We start from the raw sequence: 18,533 nt of genomic DNA, 5'->3' as shown, positions 1-18,533 counted from the left end.
GAAGGTAACACATAGTGGCTGTTATCAATAAATATACAGGTTGTAACTGTTAAAATAATAGCAATCATCATAAAAAATCAAATGTACAATTTTCATACCAGTTTGTTGGGACGAGAAAGAAAGATGAGAATTCAGATTCACGGTCTTGATTGTTGTAACAGTCATAGGCAGTCCTGAGCTGTGGACCGGGTGGAAGTGACTTCTTGGGAAAAGGCCTCTGGTGCAGAAGCACCTCTGCCACTTGAGAAGGCACACATCTCGCATCACACAGCTAGACCCAGATGGTGCAACTCCAGTTAACGATGCAGACAGCCTAGGGCAGGACGGCAGAGGTGGGCAGGAGCCATGTGAGAGGAAGACGCAAACTATGTGAAAGAGTAATTTTAAGGAGATAGGCCTACGCAAAAGCAGGAGCGAGCTGATGCTGAAGTCATCCATACGGTGCCTTGCCTGTACCCTATGGCGTATTCCACAGGCAGCTATCTAATGATGCGAAGTTGTGACTGCAGACGAATCTGGTAGTGTTCTTTTTGGATCCTAGCAGCTGTCCCTGGAGGAACTGTCTTGAGGGTTTGGGCCATGAAGAAGCAGCTCTAGATGGTAATATCATCAGCCATGGCATCAAACTGTTTGGCTGCCGTGATAGGCAATGTAACAATTAGGCATGTGTTTGTATTTACTCACATCCTTGTACATGCTCTTTATTAAACTTGTGCATTATTAGACTTTTAGGGCTAGATTTTAATATGCCTGGATTCGTTGATTTGTTTAGCTGTTTATGTTAGCAGGGCAGTTATATTCACAACCCTACAGAACCAACTGGGTCTTCTCTTATGGGTAGTGGTAAAATCCAACGGGATTCCCCCACTGGCAGATATAACTAGAAAGTAAGTTGTCAGATTTCCCCAAAGTCTGCAGCAATGGCCTAAGTGCAGATTCTGCTCATCTAAGTCCTACTTCCTTGCCTCCCCAACCCAACACCTGCCTGCCAGTCTCTGCTATGCTTTTAAATGACATTGGGTTGGCTAGCTCCTTTGGCCTAGGCCACATTAAAAACAAAATGGCAACCCATGCTTGGTGGTGGTTCTCAGTCCTTGCATCTGCTGCTCTGACTTTGGATCTGACCATGTTAGAGAAGATGGAAGCAAAGAAGTAAGAAGGATTGATCTCTTCCCAAACTGGAGCAGAGGCAAACCCAGGTCCCAACTTCCTTGTCATGGGCAGTGCCCTGACCTGATGTCAACAGAGCGTCATGAGGCAGACGCAGGCTTCACTGATTCTGAGCAGATGCTGGCATTCAACGAGCACAAGGAGCACCCAAGAGCATCCCGAGCCAGGCATCGCACCCATTCTGATTCTACCCCTTCCTCTGCCTCTGCGCATTGCCAAGTTCAGAATTCCCATTTTTGTTTCACCTTCTCTGTCATTATTGGCCATAGTAGACCCCCCTCCCCTCCCTTGAACCTCTCCTGCCTTTGGCCCCTCACTCTCCTATGCTTCCCCCTTCTTCTACCCTTGCTGGCATCCTCTGCTCACACTGGCCCTCCTTTCACACACCCATTCATCTCCATGATGCCCATCCTCTCCATGTGCTGACTTTAGCTTAGATCTATGTTTGAGGTTCACATTGCCCTGGGAAGTGGCCTGCCTCTGTGAGCTGCTAGAGACACATCTTAAGGAGGTCACAGACATCTTTGAACCTGACCAGGTTCAGAACTGAGCATATCATACGCTCATTGCCAACCCTGTCCTGGGTTTTCCATCCTCCTAACAACTCAACGTAGAAACTAACATTGACCTTGCCAACCTCCATTTTATCATCCTGATATCCATTGCACTAGTTCTACCTCCAAAATTTGTTTGCGTTAAGTTCCACTGCCAGCACCCATGGCTGCATTCACTTCCTATCTGTACCATACAATACCCCCCAATGGATCTTCCAGCCTCCATCCTCAACCTTCTCCATACAGCAGCAAAGTACAAATTGGATAAGGCGGTGATTCTCCTCCTGATTATCTTTAGTGGCTTCCCTTTCCACCTGAAATAAACCTAAATTCACAACTTTGGCCAACCAGGGTCAGTGCTGCAGACTCAAGCCGGACATATCTCCTTCTGATACCTTATAGTTTAGCTGCTCTGGGATGCCCTCCATTCCTCCAATTCTTGAAGCTCTTTGCTACACCTGGGTCTTTGCACTTGCTGCCTTCTTTGCCTGAAACGTCTCCATCTGTCTTCTCTTGGTTATTTCTTATCTCTTAATGCTCGTTTCTTAGAAGACCTCAGAATAGCATCCCTTGGCTGTTCTACAGGGTATGCCCCTCCACTTGGATTCTGATGGGCAGATTCCTGTTTGTTTTTCCTGCTTCTTCATAGAAAATTTCTTTGTTAGAGTGCAAGGTCTGCAAAGACAGGGGCCTCATCCAGTGCCTCAGACCCACACACGCATGGCATGTGGTAGGCCCTTAATCAAGACTGTTGTAGGAGCGACTCATTGTATGACCTTGATTGACCCCAGACTTCTATCACCTTAGGACAGAGTGGGAGATGCGAGGGAGAGTCCTACAGCCACTCATGGAGTCTGGTTGACACTCTGTGCGTTGAAACTTTCAGATGTGCTTTTATACAGAGTTCACAGTGAAAAAGCTGCTGCAGAATTAACTGGAACCTTGAAATACTGATGAGAGATTGGTTGCTATCTTAGAGACAGGATGGTATACTGGTGACTGATTCAAGTTCAAAGAGATGCATGCAGTCTTTTTTTTTTTTTTCCCAACATCTATTTTTGAAGAAGAAGTAAATGTGTTGGTGATGTGGGTTGTGACTCAAAGATGAATGCTTTCTGGCAAAAATTTTGCACTTGACTCTCTTACCTCCATTATGAGATGTTCATTGAGGGAATTGTTTTTGTGGTCAAGGAGAGTTCAAGAAGCCTTTGAGTCAGGGATGGAGGGTGGCAGAGATTGAAGCAAAGATGAAGCGCGCCAAAGGAATCATGCAGGTAACTTGGTGGAAGGGACATGGCCGAGGAAAGCAAGAGGAAAAACGGTTAAAAACACAGCCACTTTGCATCTCTGTGAGTGGCCACTTTTTCTCTTCTCTGGTACTGCTGGGCTAGCAATGACCCTAGTCTCTACCCAAGGACTCGGCTGCTAGCTAAGGAGGCTGGTAGAGGGGTTCCCTAAAGCAGTATGCGTGAAAAGGCCATTCATCGGTGGAACCCCACTAATAGGAGAAGTCCCTTGGTGCTTGCCATGGGAACTAAAGTTTTAACAGTTTGACGGTATTCAAGAATTATTCTCTTATTTCGATGGCAACAGTTTTAAGGAAAAAAAAATAGCCAGAAAATGGTATGGAAATTTACAGCATGTCACTTCTCTGAATAGGAGACTTTTACCAGTGACAATTCAGATTTGAAAACAAAACACACACACACCAAAAAGCCACTGCGCTTTTGACTCTTCCCTCTGATTTAGAAACAAGATGCAGGATCATCCCAGAGGAGTGGCCCAAAGAGCTCTCCTGATACAATAAAAGCTGGTAGTGGGTTTAGTGTCTCTCTCTCCAAACACATGCAGGATCTCCTAAAAGCTGCTTTTATTATTCTGTGGCGAGAAGGAATTTTGTGACCTTTCGAGAAATGCTGTTCTTTTTTTTTTTTTTTTTTTTGTCAGATGACCTTGATAGAGAAGTGAGCCAGATTTTCCTAGCCGTAGGAAGTCCATCTCCGGAGCTGCAGGTTCCAATTCTCAGGGGGCAGAGAGGGGTCTGAGCAAGAAGGCAGGTCAACAGCTTGTCCCATAAGTGAGTTGCAGTATTTTACAAATTTACAAAGATGTTTACTCAGCCTTGATTGAGGGAGGACTGGGGGTGGGGATGGGGACAGGAACAGGGACTTGGCCACAGTAACCAATGAGCCATCTGCAAGCTAACTCCCCAGACCCAGGTCACAAACAGCACTAAGCGTTGATTATGGGAGTGAATCATTGAACACACGATCTTCGTCTCTGTCTCTCTTTCTCTCTGTATATCTGACTTTCCAATAAATAAATCTTTAAAAAAAAAAAAGTTAGATCGATTCTTGATAACTCCCCGAGTCTGTCTCCAACTTCAGCCAGATTTCTCTTCTGTCATATTTATCAATCCTCAGAACATCCTCACTTTGTGCTCTATGGCCAGCATTTGGGGCGGGTGGGTGGGGGGGAGTGGAGCCTCTTTCAGATCCTGAACATGGAAAAAAATGAAAAATGCCCACAAATGTTTTTGAAAAGGAGTCTGTGGTAGTCACCTCTTTTTAACAAAACACAGGTTTATACTTGCTTGTGATTAAAAAAAAAAAAAAAAAAGGTTAACTTTGTTTTGAAATTATCAAACAATTCAGTGGTACAATAGAATCAGCCAAGGCTAGGAATGTCACAGAAGCTGCTACTGAAAAGAAACTTGAGCGTTTCTAGACAGAAAGAAACCTTGGGACCCTGTGAGCCTACAAAGAGAAGTGGCTTTGTGTGTTGCCTGAGTTTGCACTGTTGAACAAAAGCATTTCCGAGCAACACTACTGCTTTTGCCTGTAGGACCCACGCTCAGCCGTCCATTTCTCCAATGGCAAGCAAGACTCCCCGAAGTGAGCTCATGAGCACACACCCTGCAATATACACACATATAAGCAGCTTAGTCCTAATGTGGTGCAAAGCATTCAGTTGCCTGCAGTCCTGTCATTGCTTATGAACTGGTTGCTCCACTTCTGATCCAGCTAACGCACCAGGGAAGACAATGCCAAGTGGTCCAGGTGCTTACAACTCTGCCACCCACAAGGGGGTCTTGGGTGGAGTTGTAGTTTTCTGGTTCAGTTCCAGTCCTGAATGACCATTGCAGCCATTGGAGGATTGAACTTAATCTTTTTCTCTCTACCTCTCCCTCCCTCCCTCTCTCCCAATAACTTTTCCTTTTAAATAAATTAACAGTTCTCTTAAAAAAAAATTCACCAGTCAACAGGTGTCATTTTTGCAAGGCAGCCAATAGTCCCTTCATAACACCCTTCTGAGCCAGGAAGGCCAGAGGCAGGAAGGGATAATTGTGGATGCTGCAAATCAGTCACCGGAGGGTTAGCAACTTTGCCTGCAGCTTGGGTGTCAGGACACTGGTTGGACTCACTGTCATCTCCCAGGAACACCAGTCGCTGTGGGCACTTTCTGAGTTCTTTGTTGACCTTGTATTGAACTATCTGATAAGAGATGGTGTCCTGAGGCACAAGGCTTCACACCCCAAATCATTCCCCGAGCATTGTAAACTTCCTTGCTGAAAAGAACAATCTCCTTCCTCCAACTTGGAGCAGCTTTCTAGGGGGCTGCCCATCTGTCTCCGTCTTGACAACAAATTTCTGTGTGTATCATGTGGAGCGAGGCCAGACACGTGGAGGAAGGCGGAGGGTGCTGGATAAAGAGTGGAAGGAAGGGAAAAGCAGAGGTTGGAGTTCCTTCTACCTGGTCTAAAGTGAGGATGGAGACAGCAGCCCCTGGTGTATCATGGTGGACACAGGCCACGTGAGGAGGGATTTGAATGTCGTCATGCAGACCGAGTCCCTGCCACCCTGGACCCAGGGCCATTTCCCACTCCTCACAGCTCACGAAATTCACTCAGATCCACCTGTCCACCAATCAGATGTAACCTGGCATTTCATCTGGGAATCCCACCCCAGATCTCTCGTGGGCCCCTTCCCCAACCCCACCCACTTACCAATCATCCTTAGGCCATCATCTGTAACAGTCTCAGGCACCAATCGCCTGGAGGCCTGCCCTAAATCCCTCCCAATCCCTGCCCCCCAGCCCTGGCAGGCTCACATGAATGGCATAGAAAGCCCCCAGGTGCAGGTGCAGCTCTGTCTCTTCTTCTCTCTCCACCCCCCCCCCCCACCATGCTTCTCTCTTTTTCTCATCACCGTCCCACCACCTCCGTCCTATTCCTGCTCCACTGGAATAAACCTCCTAAGATACCTCGTTGCTTCCGATGCTTTTGGCTCACAGTTAAAGAATCAGGCTGCAGGAATTAGCTGCACGCAATAATGTAAGAACTTGAAGTGTGTTAAATAAGTAACAGGACAGTCTCTGCTGGCTGCTGGCTTCTTCGTTGCAGTACTCTTTGTTAAGCCTACAGTTTGGTGGCGGTGTATGCACACCATAGCAGTTGTTAGGAGTCAGATCTGCTCCAAAGCTTCCTACTAACCCCATCACACATTTCCGAGATGTGGGATTCTATCCATAGCTGTGAGAAGGAGTCAAGGTGACCAACTGAGAGTGGGAGTTGATTCTACGATCCTGCTTTCCTGTTCCCAGACTAGCATGAGGCTTCCATGACCCAGTGATGCTGGCCTGGTTTGGCTTGGCAGGCGTTCTCTTCTGCCTAACTAACTCACACAGTGTCTAGCAGACTCACCTGGTGATGCCATTGGGTTTGTGTAGCCAGAATAGATGAAGCATTGCAGCAAAGACAGTGACAGCTATGGAAGGCTTGGGCACACATTAGCTGTCTCCTCATGTGATGATGCAATGGGAATGAGTATGGGGGTTCTGGCTGCACTGTGAAGGATTTCTGCTAGGATTTCTGGCTTCTGAGTCACTATGAAGCAAGAAGGCCAAAAGGGACTTGGTGGGGCGAGGAGCGGGCAGGACACATGAGATTTCTGATTCAGTGGTGAGAGAGGGAACAGTGATGTGCAGATGAGAGAGTCTTTAGGAGGTAGGAACAGTGGAGCAAGTCATGGAAGCAAATATGACAGGTGACCAGGTCTCTGGCACTTCTGCAGACTCAGTTCTGCTGTTGAACCAATCAGTCAAATACTGATTAAATAGAGGCTGTAGGTAGGGGGTGGGCATCCTTAAAAAACTAATGAATAAGAGGTGTGTTTGGGGGCAGGGGTTTGTGTGTGATGGGGAACGAGGACAGGAAATTGATAATACAGAAAATGAAATGGAATGTCAGTAAGCCCTGAAGAGTCTAGTGTTGATCAAAATTGCTGCAGGCTAGATGGGAGAGTTGACAGCTCTGGAGGCAGGAGAAGGGACTGTAGCCTCAGGGGAAGCAGAAGGGCTGGGAACCCACTCCCAAGAGGCAGGTGCAGTGACATCCCTGAGGGCCTGCTGCTTTGCAGTCAAAGGCTGTCACCATCGCCAGTGACTCTGGTCATTTCTCCAAGCATCTGGATCTCTGCCATATAATAAAACGACAGACTCTTCAGAGGAGATTCGGTGTGGACCAGTTCTCAAGGGAGAGGCTTTGTAAAGGGTCTGAACTCTGTTGTCTCTAACCTGTTCCCTCTTCTGTGTCAGATGCACTCCCATTGTGGATGACATCTGAGCTTAGGAGATGGGATTTAGATATCTTTTAGTGGTGATGAACAGAGAGAAAAGGAATAAGAACAGAAATACTCCTGGTGGTTAAAGTTCTACAATACTGGATCTTTCTTTTGTTTTATCCTTATCTAGACAGAACCCCGATGGCCACTTGTTCACCCAGCAGCGCCTTTGAGGCTTCCTAGTTGAATGCTGCTTTGAAGTGCTCGGCAAGCTGTGTAATAATTCCAAAGACTACAGCGTAGTAGGTGGAGGGATCTTCAGGAGACTCCAAAAGTTGTCATTTACCTACCTGTTCATTAGACATAAAATTGCAAAACTAACAGTGTATTTGTCTCCCTTAGCCCAATGGCCCATTCATTCATATCTAGTTCCAGGTCAGTAGACTATTCACTTTCCCCCAAACTTTCTATTATGAGCTTTCTCGATTGTAAAGCAGGGTAGAAAGAATCTGGCAGTGAACACCTCCTTCATCTACCACTTAGAGTCCCCTGCTAATAGTTTGCTGTTCTTGCTTTGTTTAAATGTATCCATCTAACCGTCCATTAACTCGTCTCTGTTTTCGTGCATTTCAGAGTAAATTGCAAACATTATTACTCTGACATAAAGAAGACTGCTGGTTTTTTAACTTCTGTTTGCAGGCTGGGCAACCAGTGTCAGCCCACCTAGGTAGGCAGTGCAGATCAAAGAGCAGCCCCTGGCTCCTTCTGTGTGTGGCTTATCTCCCCAGCTCCCTCCCCTCAGGCATTTTAACATCCACTCTTTAATTACAGGGGAGCCTTGCCTTAGCTCTGGAATTTTTTGAGAAGTGGGAGAATGAATCTACAGATCCAATTCTCTCTAAAAACATTCATATTTAGGACTGAAAAAAACTGAGACAGGTAGCACAGATAGAAGAATTTAGGATTAAAAAAAGAAACCCCCTGCAGAGATAAGCTCTAAGGCCTACGTGTGCCTTTGCAGATCTCCCTCTGACAGGTCTGCTTTAAGCAAAGCAGCACCTTTAGCCTCCTAAGAAACAGAACACACCTAGGCTCTGACATTGGACACAAAACCCTCTTGAAAATGCATTGAAGACCATCGGTACTATCCCTACCTGTAGAGGCAGACACTGTAGCGGGGAAAGTTCTGAGCAGTGAGGTGCAAGTTTTTTAGCAGGAGAACAGGTAGCTGGCAAAACCAGGGGTGGCCTTATAAGGATATACAAAATAACTATTACTGTGGTCCTGCAGGGCATGGAGTTTCCACACTTAAGGAGTGTTATCCGCAGAGTAATGACAAGGCTGTGTACAACAGCCTAAAGTTAGTTCTGTTTCCATTTCTGTGGTTGTTGTACGTACAGTTGGAGTCTTAATTGATGTTTTGATCATGTGTTTGTTTCCTGAGGAAATCTCGTAGGGTGTCATTTTTTTAAAAAAGAAAGAAAGAAAGGCATGTCTGATACACTTTTAGCCCCCCAAAAAGAGTCCTTCATGACACACCCCAAAATGAAAAGAATCTTGCTAATGCACTAAAACACTAAAGGATAAAATAAGAAGCTAGCACCATAAACACACCACAGGCACGATGTGGGAGACTTGGAGAAGATCAGAAATTCCTCTTTGGGAGCCCATATCGGAAGCCTCTCCAAGTGTTGCTTGGACCCAGGAAAGAAGGTGGACTTTGAAGCCAGCCTGAGTTAGGTGGGTGTGTAAGCGCCAGGGTAGACAGCAGCCTGAAGCAGAAAGCCCCCTGCTGACTGGTCCCAGCAGGTGGTCTGGCTTGTTAATGGGATTAACTCACCTCAGTGGGGAAGATAGCCCAGGAGGTCGGGAAAGCAGTAAATAGAGATGATGTTCTTAAGTGATTGTCAAGGGGCGTTTTAAAAGGTGTGGGATCCCTGACTTTCACTGGAGAAAACTGAGCTCTCTCAGTCTCCTACGGAATTGGTGGGTTCCGCTAGGCCTGTGGGTTGCATCTTTGGAGGTTTCACTACCCCCAGGACGGGCTGAGTTCACACACAGAGGGAATATTTGTGGCAACTATTTACCTACTGGCATTGGGCGAATCCAATGACGTGCTTAAATCATTGCCGTTTTCCATGTCGCCACTCTTGCCAAGTTGTAAGAATTTTCAATGTGCTGATCCATTCGAGTACTTCTCTCCAAGGCTATTTTTCAAACCCCAAATCAAAAGTGCAATCAGTACACCAATACTCCAATCAAGGTTTTCTGCTTGCAGCGTGCCTCTCAGGTGTCAGAGAGCAGTCAGCATCACTGTGGACCAGCAGGGGAAGGTGTGTCTGGGCAGAAAAGGACAGAAAAAGAGTCGCTCTGTCCTGACGGCTGGTGCCTTTAGAGACAAAGACTGAGTGGAAACTACTCAGCCAGGAGAGATCCTGTCCCCGCCATCCACTCTGTGGATGCACGCTATTGTTTCAGATCAAGATGTTTTGTTTACTTCGGAAGGAAAATATTTTATCCCCTCTGAGATCATTAATTTTTGTCAGCTTCACTGTTTATGAGGGAAACTGAGAAACTGTTAATTGAAATACAAAATGAGTCACTGTTTTCAGTAATTTTTTTGGCAGCATTCTAATTTGTGTCAATCCCAGCCTAATTATTAGATTTTTTTTTTGGAAGCAAAAAGCATATTCGATTTTGTCTTCCTGGATTTTTTTCCTTAATATTTTGTCTGACACAGGTTACATAATCTATGCCAATGTGGGATGAAATACCAGGAGGCTTACTGCGGCATGCATGTTGGGCCCTTCTCAGTGGCTCAATGTTTCAAAAGCTCATAGAACACATCGGTCCGTCTTCGTCTATTCCTCTTGCCTCTTGCCCGGAACCCTGACCAGAAACTGGGATTCATTTAAAGACCTTTTAGCTAGTACGAAGCCACAGTCTATGGCCCATCACTAATGACATCACTGAAGTAAATTTCCCAGAAAGCATCCAGGAGAATTCATTTGGAAATCCAATTGAATGTCACTGGCATAGGGCAGCCTGCTTGGAGAAGTGACCAGTCATGCATCCCCGAGTTGTTTGTTGGGAAAGTATTCATCACCGCAAACTCATTTACTCCAAATGTGAACTCCCTTCCGTTCATCCACAGGAATTCCATTGCAAGTGATCATGAACGCAGAGGAGCTGCCGAGGGTGGGCAGGGTTAATACGATCGAGCAGATCGATGGCTGCTGTCATGGGCCTGTTCGTGGTGCTTAATACAAGCTGGCTGCTCCTGGATGTGGCAGAGTGCAGCTGGCAAAGTGACTGGCGGGCAGATAGCTCCAACTCCTGCCTCCTGGGATGGGCTCTGGGTGCAGAGATCATTGGGGTCAGGGCTGGGTGTTCTACAGGGAGGGTGTAGCTATCACTTTGCAATGGCTTCCACAAATCCTAGGCCTTGGGCGTCAGGGCATGTGGGGATAAGGATACCACAGACCCCAACTGAGAAAGAGCAGTGCTCTGATGGAGGACAACAAGGTCACTGCTGTCTGGCAGGGCTCCTGGCCAAGAACTTGACCTGTACTGAGCGCAGTCCTCACAGCAGTGCTCTGGGGGACCTGGGTTCCTTGTAGCTCCAGATGGGTAACCAGGGAAGCAGGTTTAGGGAAATTTGAAAGTGTGGGCCCTGAAACAACTTGCTTCTTTATCAGAATATCAGTGCAGCAGTCATCTGGACAACAGGGTGACACATGCTAGGAGGATGGCGGGCAGATCTGTGCCACCCAACCACACAGCTCAGACACTAGACTGGCACAAGCTCTGCCTTGCTCCTCCTCCTCCAGGTTCCGTGGCCAAAATGTGCGGACCAAGACCCCTGAGAAGCCCAATGCTTTCAGCTACCTGACTATAGCCTTGGCAGGGCTCCCCTGGAGGCCCTCTTCACACAGTATGTCCTCTCCTCAAGACTTAGTCCTACCCACCCCACCCCTGCATCATCAAACTTTGCCATACTTTTTGTTAGGGGAAGCTCATCTTGTTTTCCTGAGAGCTCAGTGGGGGAGGCAGGGAGCTGCTGTCTCCTGCACCTGCTTCGCAAGCCAAAGACTTCGGCTTTGGCATTAACAAGTGAAGGCTGCTGAGATCTGGTGCCTTGAGTTGTGGTCATGTGGCTGGGCAGGGACTATGAGCCGAGACCCCCTACTCTCCCTCCCAGCCTTCCTAAGCTCTCGCGTGTATGTAAGCACAGTGCTGATACTGTGCAGGGCTCGACAACAGGTGTGGGATGGAGTGCCCAGGGACAGTCTCTGAGTGTGAGAAGCTGCCCAATGCACACAGCAGAGAGAAGGGAAGGAGGAAGAAGGGTAACTGAGTGTTAAACATGCACACTCACACACACAGAAGCATGGCTGGACAATGGCAAGAAGCAGACTGCAGCAGAGGGGCCTCAAAAATGGTTCCAGTCATGAAAGGCCAGCAAACTGCAGTGACCTCGCGGAAGAAGGGAGCGGGCCCTGGCTGTGCCCACTTCTGCAGGCACCACTCTACTGAACGCTTCCTTCCATGATGATATCATTTTAAAAAGAAACTCTGGCTTTCAGGCTTTGGAAGCTGTGAAGACCAGATGGCGATAAGGAGGGGGTGATGCCGGGGAGGGGGTGGACATGGAGGGGAGCAGAAAGAGCTCACACCCATCCCACAACACCTCCACCTCTGCAGGGCCCCACCCAGAGCGCGCACTGAGCACGGAAGACAGGCATGGGTCAGATGCGCCGTGCAACAACACACAGCTTGTGAATGGCGTGCTGTGTGCCAGACTGCACAGCACTGCACAGACAGGAAGTAGAACTGCGGGAGAGAAACTGACGGGACAAAATTCAGAGACAGGCTCCTAGAAGGTTGCCTCGATTGCAAAGCATAGAAAGGATCTGAATAGGAAGAAGTGACGAGGCACAGCCCCCTGGAAGACAAGATGGGGGTGGCAGACTGAGCAACAGCAAGACTGAAGAGCATGGCTCTCTTCTAGTGGAGTGTGTGTGTGTGTGTGTCACGGTGTGATGGTGGGCAGTGTGTATGAATTAGCATGGTTGCCCATGTGTGAATTTACATGTGTGTGACTATGACAGTGTACATACACATTTGCAGGTACCTGTATGTGAGCTGTTGTGCATGAGTGCAAAAGGGGTGTGTGTGTGTGTGTGTAGACTGTGTGTTGTATGTACATAGGTACAAGTGTATGTGTGTTAGGAGATCGTGGTTGTGGGTCCAAAGCAGGACCAGAGAGTGTGACCATGTTGTACAAAGAATCTTGGCAGGCAACCCAAGGAATCTGAACCATTATGACAGGTGACTGACATCACAGTAGGTCTTTTGGTTTCCAAGAAACAGGATCTCAGCCAAGTTATGAAAAACGTGTACGTTGCAGCGTGTTAGAGAGCGGGGAGGGAAGTGAGGGCTGCGGGTACTGCAGGCAAGCTGGCACCTGCCCTCACTAAGTTGTATCCTTTCTCTGGCAGCACACTACCATATTGCCCTTCTCACTGGGTGAGATCATCCTCAGACCATATCACTACCCATCGAGGAAAACGGGACTCACCCTGCTGGCTGCTGCTGGCCTTGCCTACATCGGCAGGTAAGAATCGCCTGGAGAAAGCCCCAGAAACTTGTCATTCAGGACCTTGAGCAATAGTCCAGAAAAAAAACTTCTCAGAAGAGTCCCTTTATCTGGGCTTTGTGGGGATTTAACCACCTTTACCCCTCCAAGGAAGAAGGCTTTCTTATTGTTTAGTTTGAATGCTCATGGAGAGCTTGCATCCGTAGGAACATACAGATGGGCACACTCATAGACCACATCACAACTTCTCTGGAAGTCATCACTGCAAAGCCACATGGTTGCTTCCCCAGGAACACGTTGATCTGTGAGTCCATTTGCAGCTACAATGCTTGAATGGCTGGATGATCTAAGGCATCTCAATCTATTCCACCTAAAAAAGCATTCCACAGGGGAAACACGCTAAGTGGGTCCACTCCTGTTGCCTGCTTCGTTATGGGGCTTATTTGCATCAACATCTGGCATCAGGACTCCTGGGCATTTGGACAATTGCCTAGAGGTATGCAGCACAGCCTAGCCAGAGGCATGGGAGATGATTTCAGGGGCTGGCCTAGATTTCACCTTTCAACCACTCAGTTAAGTTGATTCTCAGGAATGCCACGGCATGGTCAGCCATCAAGGGATTGTATGTATTTGACCTTCCTCCAAGGGGCTGTGAAAGCCCCTTGGCACACTCTGGCACACTCTGGCCTCCTCCTCCAGCACCAGGCTTTTGTTTCTGCTGGAAGGAGCAGGCCAAGCACAAGGCCTGCAGAATGAAGGCCGTTTGATGTTCTTTCTCTAGATCCACGTCAGCACTGAATTAAGGCTTTTTGTTTTCATTTGGAAAGTCAAATTTACACAAAGAAAAATTTACACAATTTACATAAAGAGAAGCAGAAAGATTTTTTTTTTTCTTCCACTGGTTCTTCCACTTTGCAGATGGCTGCAATGGCCAACACTGGGTCAGGCTGAAGCCAGGAGCCAGGAGCTTCATCTGGGTCTCCCATGTGAGTGGCAGGGTCTAAAAACACTTGGGCTATCTTCTACTACTTTTCCCAGGCCATTGTCTGGGAGCTGAATTGTATGTGGGACCGCTGTGATAAGAGCCAACATCCGTATGCGGTGTCAGTGCCACAGGCAGAGGCTTGACTCAACTGTCCCAGGATGCTGGCCCCAATTCTGAGGCTTTAGCAGGAAAAAAAAAAAAAAGCCTGATTGCTAAGCAGTGTTTTTCAATAGTACAAGAATGCTCATTGGCTGAATGCAAGCCATGGTGTGTCATTACTAGCTTGTCCAAAAGTATCTTCCCTAAACATGGAGTGCCTGGCCCTGGGTTGGGCTAAGAGTATATGCACACTGAAGTATCCCTCTCTGAGTTGTGTTGAAGAGTATTAAGGTGGTGGAGGGGTTATGTACAGATGAAGATGCTGTTTAGGATGCGCATGCGGAGTCCAGGCTCGGCTCCTGATTCCAACGTCCTGTTAACACACGTCATGGGATGCAGGTGATTGGCGCATGTGGGGTCCTTGTCATCCAGGTTGGAGATCTAGATTGAATTACTGGCTCCTAGCTTTGTGAGTGAACTGTGAATGGGGGATTCTCTCTCTCTCTCTCTCTGCCTTTCCAACAAATAAGAATCATTATTTTTCAAAAAAGATGAGCAGGATGAGAGCTGGCTAATTATACACATGAATTTGTGTGCTCTGTCATTGGTGGACTCTAGTTTATAGTTCTTTGTTAAGTGTGATTTAGGGAGATCATATATAAGCCAGAATCTTTGATGTAGAGCCTTGTTCTACCTGAGGACTTGATTGACAACGTGTGTGTGTGTGTGTGTGTGTGTGTGTGTGCGCACGTGTGTTCCACTGATGTGAGAAATTGGGAGTTTGAAGAAGGGAGGAATAAGGTGGTGGGGGATGGGTTCAGGGCATGCTACATCCACCCAGTTGTTCCTCATTGCTGGCCCTGTGCTAAGATGCTGAGGGCACAATGATGTGCACAGCCCTTAGGAACTGTGTGGGAAAGAAAACTGGGAAGAGATGGGGATACAGGATGCTGAGACTGCAGTGGAGAGAGCCAGGGTGCTCTGAGTACATGGAAGACTGCTCAGGCCTGGCTTCTTCAAGGGAAAACTTGTCTAAGATGAGGTCCAAAGAGTGAGGAGAAGGCATATGGCAGAGCAGAGGGGGAAAAGGACTTTATGCATAGAAGAGAGTAACAGCCAAGGGCCAGAAGAGCTGAGTGCAGGCCTGCTGAGGATGATAAAGCAGAATCAGCCCATGAATCAACAGTAGTGAGCTGGTCTCTTAAACCAAATGCTGTTCTACAGAAGAACTGTAAGCAGCGTAAATGATGCAGCTTTTAATGAAGGTCGGTTGGAGGGTAATTTTGGCAGAAGTATAAACCAAACAGGAACAAAAAGAGCTTGGTGACACGTGTGGATGCTGGTTCCAAGTAGCCATTGAGCCCAAAGTCATATGGTGGGGGACAGGAGTGGAGAGAGTAAGCTGGGGCTTAAACCAATTTAAATGCAGATCTTCTGTTCCCAGCTCGTTTTCTTTCCACTGACTCACCTGACCAGGTGTTTGTTCAACTCTTAGTACATGTAAAACCGCTCTGCCAAGTCCAGGCTGCATGCGGAGGCAAAAACAGCTTGACCGAGTCTGTGCTCTAAAATCTGCTGCAGCATCCTTGTCCTCGGCTTGGTACTTGGGTCAGACATGATGGCCGTGGCAGCGGAGCCCGCAGAGAGGAGGAGCAGAGAGCTGACATCGGGAGGACCTTGCCCAGAGAGTTGAGGCACAAGGATTTTGTCCTTGCTCTCATAAATAAGGATTGGGTCCACTAAGCCACATTTTTGCCAGAATAGTCATGCTTGGATGAGGGTTGCTCCACTGGAGGAAGCTTCCTTCTCTCTGTCTCTAACCTGGTTAGACAACCTCTGGTTCTTGGCTGCTTGGATCTCTACTGTTATACGATGTGTGGAGGTCCAAGGGCCCTCACAGCCACAGACGGCCGTGAGTAAGTTCCACAAACTGTGGATATTCATGGAAATGTTTTGGGGAAATGGCTGTGGGTCAGCTGTTAGGTGTGCCAGTTTGGATGGTCAGATGGGGAAATAGCAGAGCCTGGTCAAAGGGAACATGACAAACACACACAAGTCAGCTGAACAGTTGGAACTCTGATCAGGGGAAGCATTTTGTTGCCTGCCTCATGTTGCAATGGCCTAAAAATCGCCGCCAAGGCTGTGGGGTGAGCCTCACCTGTGGTGTTTGCTTTCTGTTCGTTTTCAGCTTGCAGAACTGGAGGGCAGGCCCCCAAGTGGGAAAATAAAGCTTTGCAAACTAGTCATGACTGAAAATCTTTCATTTCCTCTGGAAAGCATTAGTCACCTATAAATATGGGCACTCACCCACTTCTCCCTGCTGGTTCACCCCAAAACACCTCACCTAGTTCTCTCCAAGACAGTGCTAAAGAGAAGAAAAATAGAAATGTTCCTTAAGCCGGTTCTTATTCATGCTCTTATTGAACAAATATTTCCCCTGATGGAGACTTTCCTGCTGGGAAAAAGTAGTCATAGCAGGCCAAGCCTCAGTGTGTAGGAGGTTTATGCATAAGCCATGGAAATGAGCTGCACATGCAAATTATACGAACACAAGATGGAATGTAATACAGTGTCACAAACAGCCAGGAGCCATGGGATCACAGAGGAGGAAGAGGCTGAGCGGAGGGGCCAGAGTGTCACAGAAGGTGTGCCTTCTAGCACAGACTGGGAGAAAAATGAACAAGAGGGAGGCAGTCCCGAGGCCAAGAGAATGAAGACTGCGACAACAGTGGTTCAAAAACCCCTTGTAGCTGGATGCAGAGGGAGGGACCCTAGATCTTGACACCAGCACTTAAAAGGGATTGGACAGCCAAGAGTTGGGAAACAAAGTAAAGCACATAATTGTTATATAAAATAAAGCCTATACAATTTGTGTTTGTTACAAACATAAAAATTATTTAGAATAAAAGAATACAGTATCCTAGCTTTAAAAATCGCTCAGAGCATTAAGTTACCTGAGTCATTCATCGCATCTTATTCTTCCTATTCTTTATCCGTCGTTCCAGTGATATCCCAAATATGAGTATTTAAAGCCCTTTTCGATGCATATGCACATACGTGGTGCAGTGCTCCAAGGCTTCCACTTTGGGAGTTCCAGCAGTCCACTGAATCCTCACACCACAGCCACATCGCACAAGGTGCAACCCACACTGCTGACTGTCCCCAGCACTACTGGGTCGCCCAAATGCTGAAGTCACAGTTCCTAGTCTCACAGGCCGGTGCCTCCTCCTGGGACAGCACAAGCAGTGAGCTAGCACACCTTCCCAACAGTGTCACTGCTGATGGAAGTACAACAATACTCCTGGCCACAGCAACCACGCAACTGGCCTACAGCACACTAGAACCCTGCCTTTGGTAGAGCAGAAACCCTCCAATGCCAGTGTAGTCTCTGATGGTGTGTGAGGCTGTGCACGCTAAGTGTAGGTGTCCCACTGACACACAGCCATGTCCTAGTGTTAGATAAGACTCTTGGGAAATCTTTCCATTAGCAGTTCCTTGGAGCCAAAAGAAGTCTCTCATGCTCTGCTCACTCACTTGAGGTGTCTCAGCAAAACTTCCTGGGTCCCCATACATAAGAGTCTTTTTACCTCATATTTCTCTCTCTGTGTCTCTGTCTCTCAGTCACACACACACACATACCTTACCCCAAGAATACACTACACTTTGTGATGCAGTGGGTTAAGCTACTACTGAGAACATCAGCACCCATATGGGAGTGCTGGTTCAAATGCCAGCTGCTCAACTTCTGACCCAGCTCCCTTATAAAGTGCCTTGGAGGGCGATGAATGACAGCCCCCAGGGTTTGGGTTTCTGCCACCCACCCTTGTGGGAGATCCTGATGGAATTCCAGGCACATGGCTTCCCCCAGCTGTTTGCAGCTCTGTTAGGGAGGGAACTATATCTATCTATCTATCTATCTATCTATCTATCTATCTATCTATCTATCTATCTATCTATGTTTCTCCCCTTTTTTCTGATACTCTACCTTTAATTCAGTAACATAAATATCCAAACGAACTGCCAAGAGCTGGGGTCAGCTGAGTTCCAGGGCTAGCCACCTTGTAAAATTCAGTATGCACACACAGCTTCTCCCTACTGGCAATGTCATAGTGAGCTCCTCCTATCCCCAGAGCCACTGCTGCTGCTCTTGAAATATGACCTTCCTCTGGGACCACTCGGATCAAACGTAATTGTATTACCTCAGGTCTCAGTGGGATGCCCCGTCACAGGCCTGCTTCCCACGGAAGGGTTCGTTAGTTCTTCCATCGACTAGCATGTGTAGACAGATATAGTGATGTTACCCAAACATCCTATGAGCAACATCTGGGATCTAGCCAAGCTGCAGTGCAGACTGCGAGAAGCCAGGGTGATGTATACTTGCTGGTCTTCCTGCCCAGTCCTCAGGTCCTGCTCACCCACAATGCCTGCAGCAGAAATCAACCACCCGACATTGCAGTCACAAGTGGGAGATAACGCTGGACTCACTGCTGCATCAACAGAGTAGTTTTTGTGGATTAATTGGCATAGAGCAGGCAGGTGCAAAGGGGGAAAAAAATCAGCCATCG

The 18,533-nt window shown here is 47.5% G+C and overlaps 1 protein-coding gene across 2 annotated transcripts in view; it reads left to right on the top strand.

Moving 5' to 3' along the window:
* LOC121159014 (androgen dependent TFPI regulating protein) overlaps positions 1-18,533 on the top strand; it is a 66,412-nt gene that overhangs the window by 33,285 nt on the left and 14,594 nt on the right. For both annotated transcript variants that reach the window (XM_040984001.1, XM_040984000.1), the window contains exon 4: positions 12,787-12,902. In XM_040984001.1, coding sequence (XP_040839935.1) covers positions 12,787-12,902 — 116 coding nt within the window. The remainder of the gene's footprint in view (positions 1-12,786; positions 12,903-18,533) is intronic.

The sequence above is a fragment of the Ochotona curzoniae genome, unplaced genomic scaffold (genome assembly GCF_017591425.1).
Source record: "Ochotona curzoniae isolate NIBS_2020 unplaced genomic scaffold, NIBS_Ocur_1.0 contig_4064, whole genome shotgun sequence".
In the NCBI taxonomy this organism is placed as follows: Eukaryota; Metazoa; Chordata; class Mammalia; order Lagomorpha; family Ochotonidae; genus Ochotona; species Ochotona curzoniae.
The sequence above is the reverse complement of the archived record's forward strand: the minus strand, read 5'-3'. Positions and strand labels throughout refer to the sequence as shown.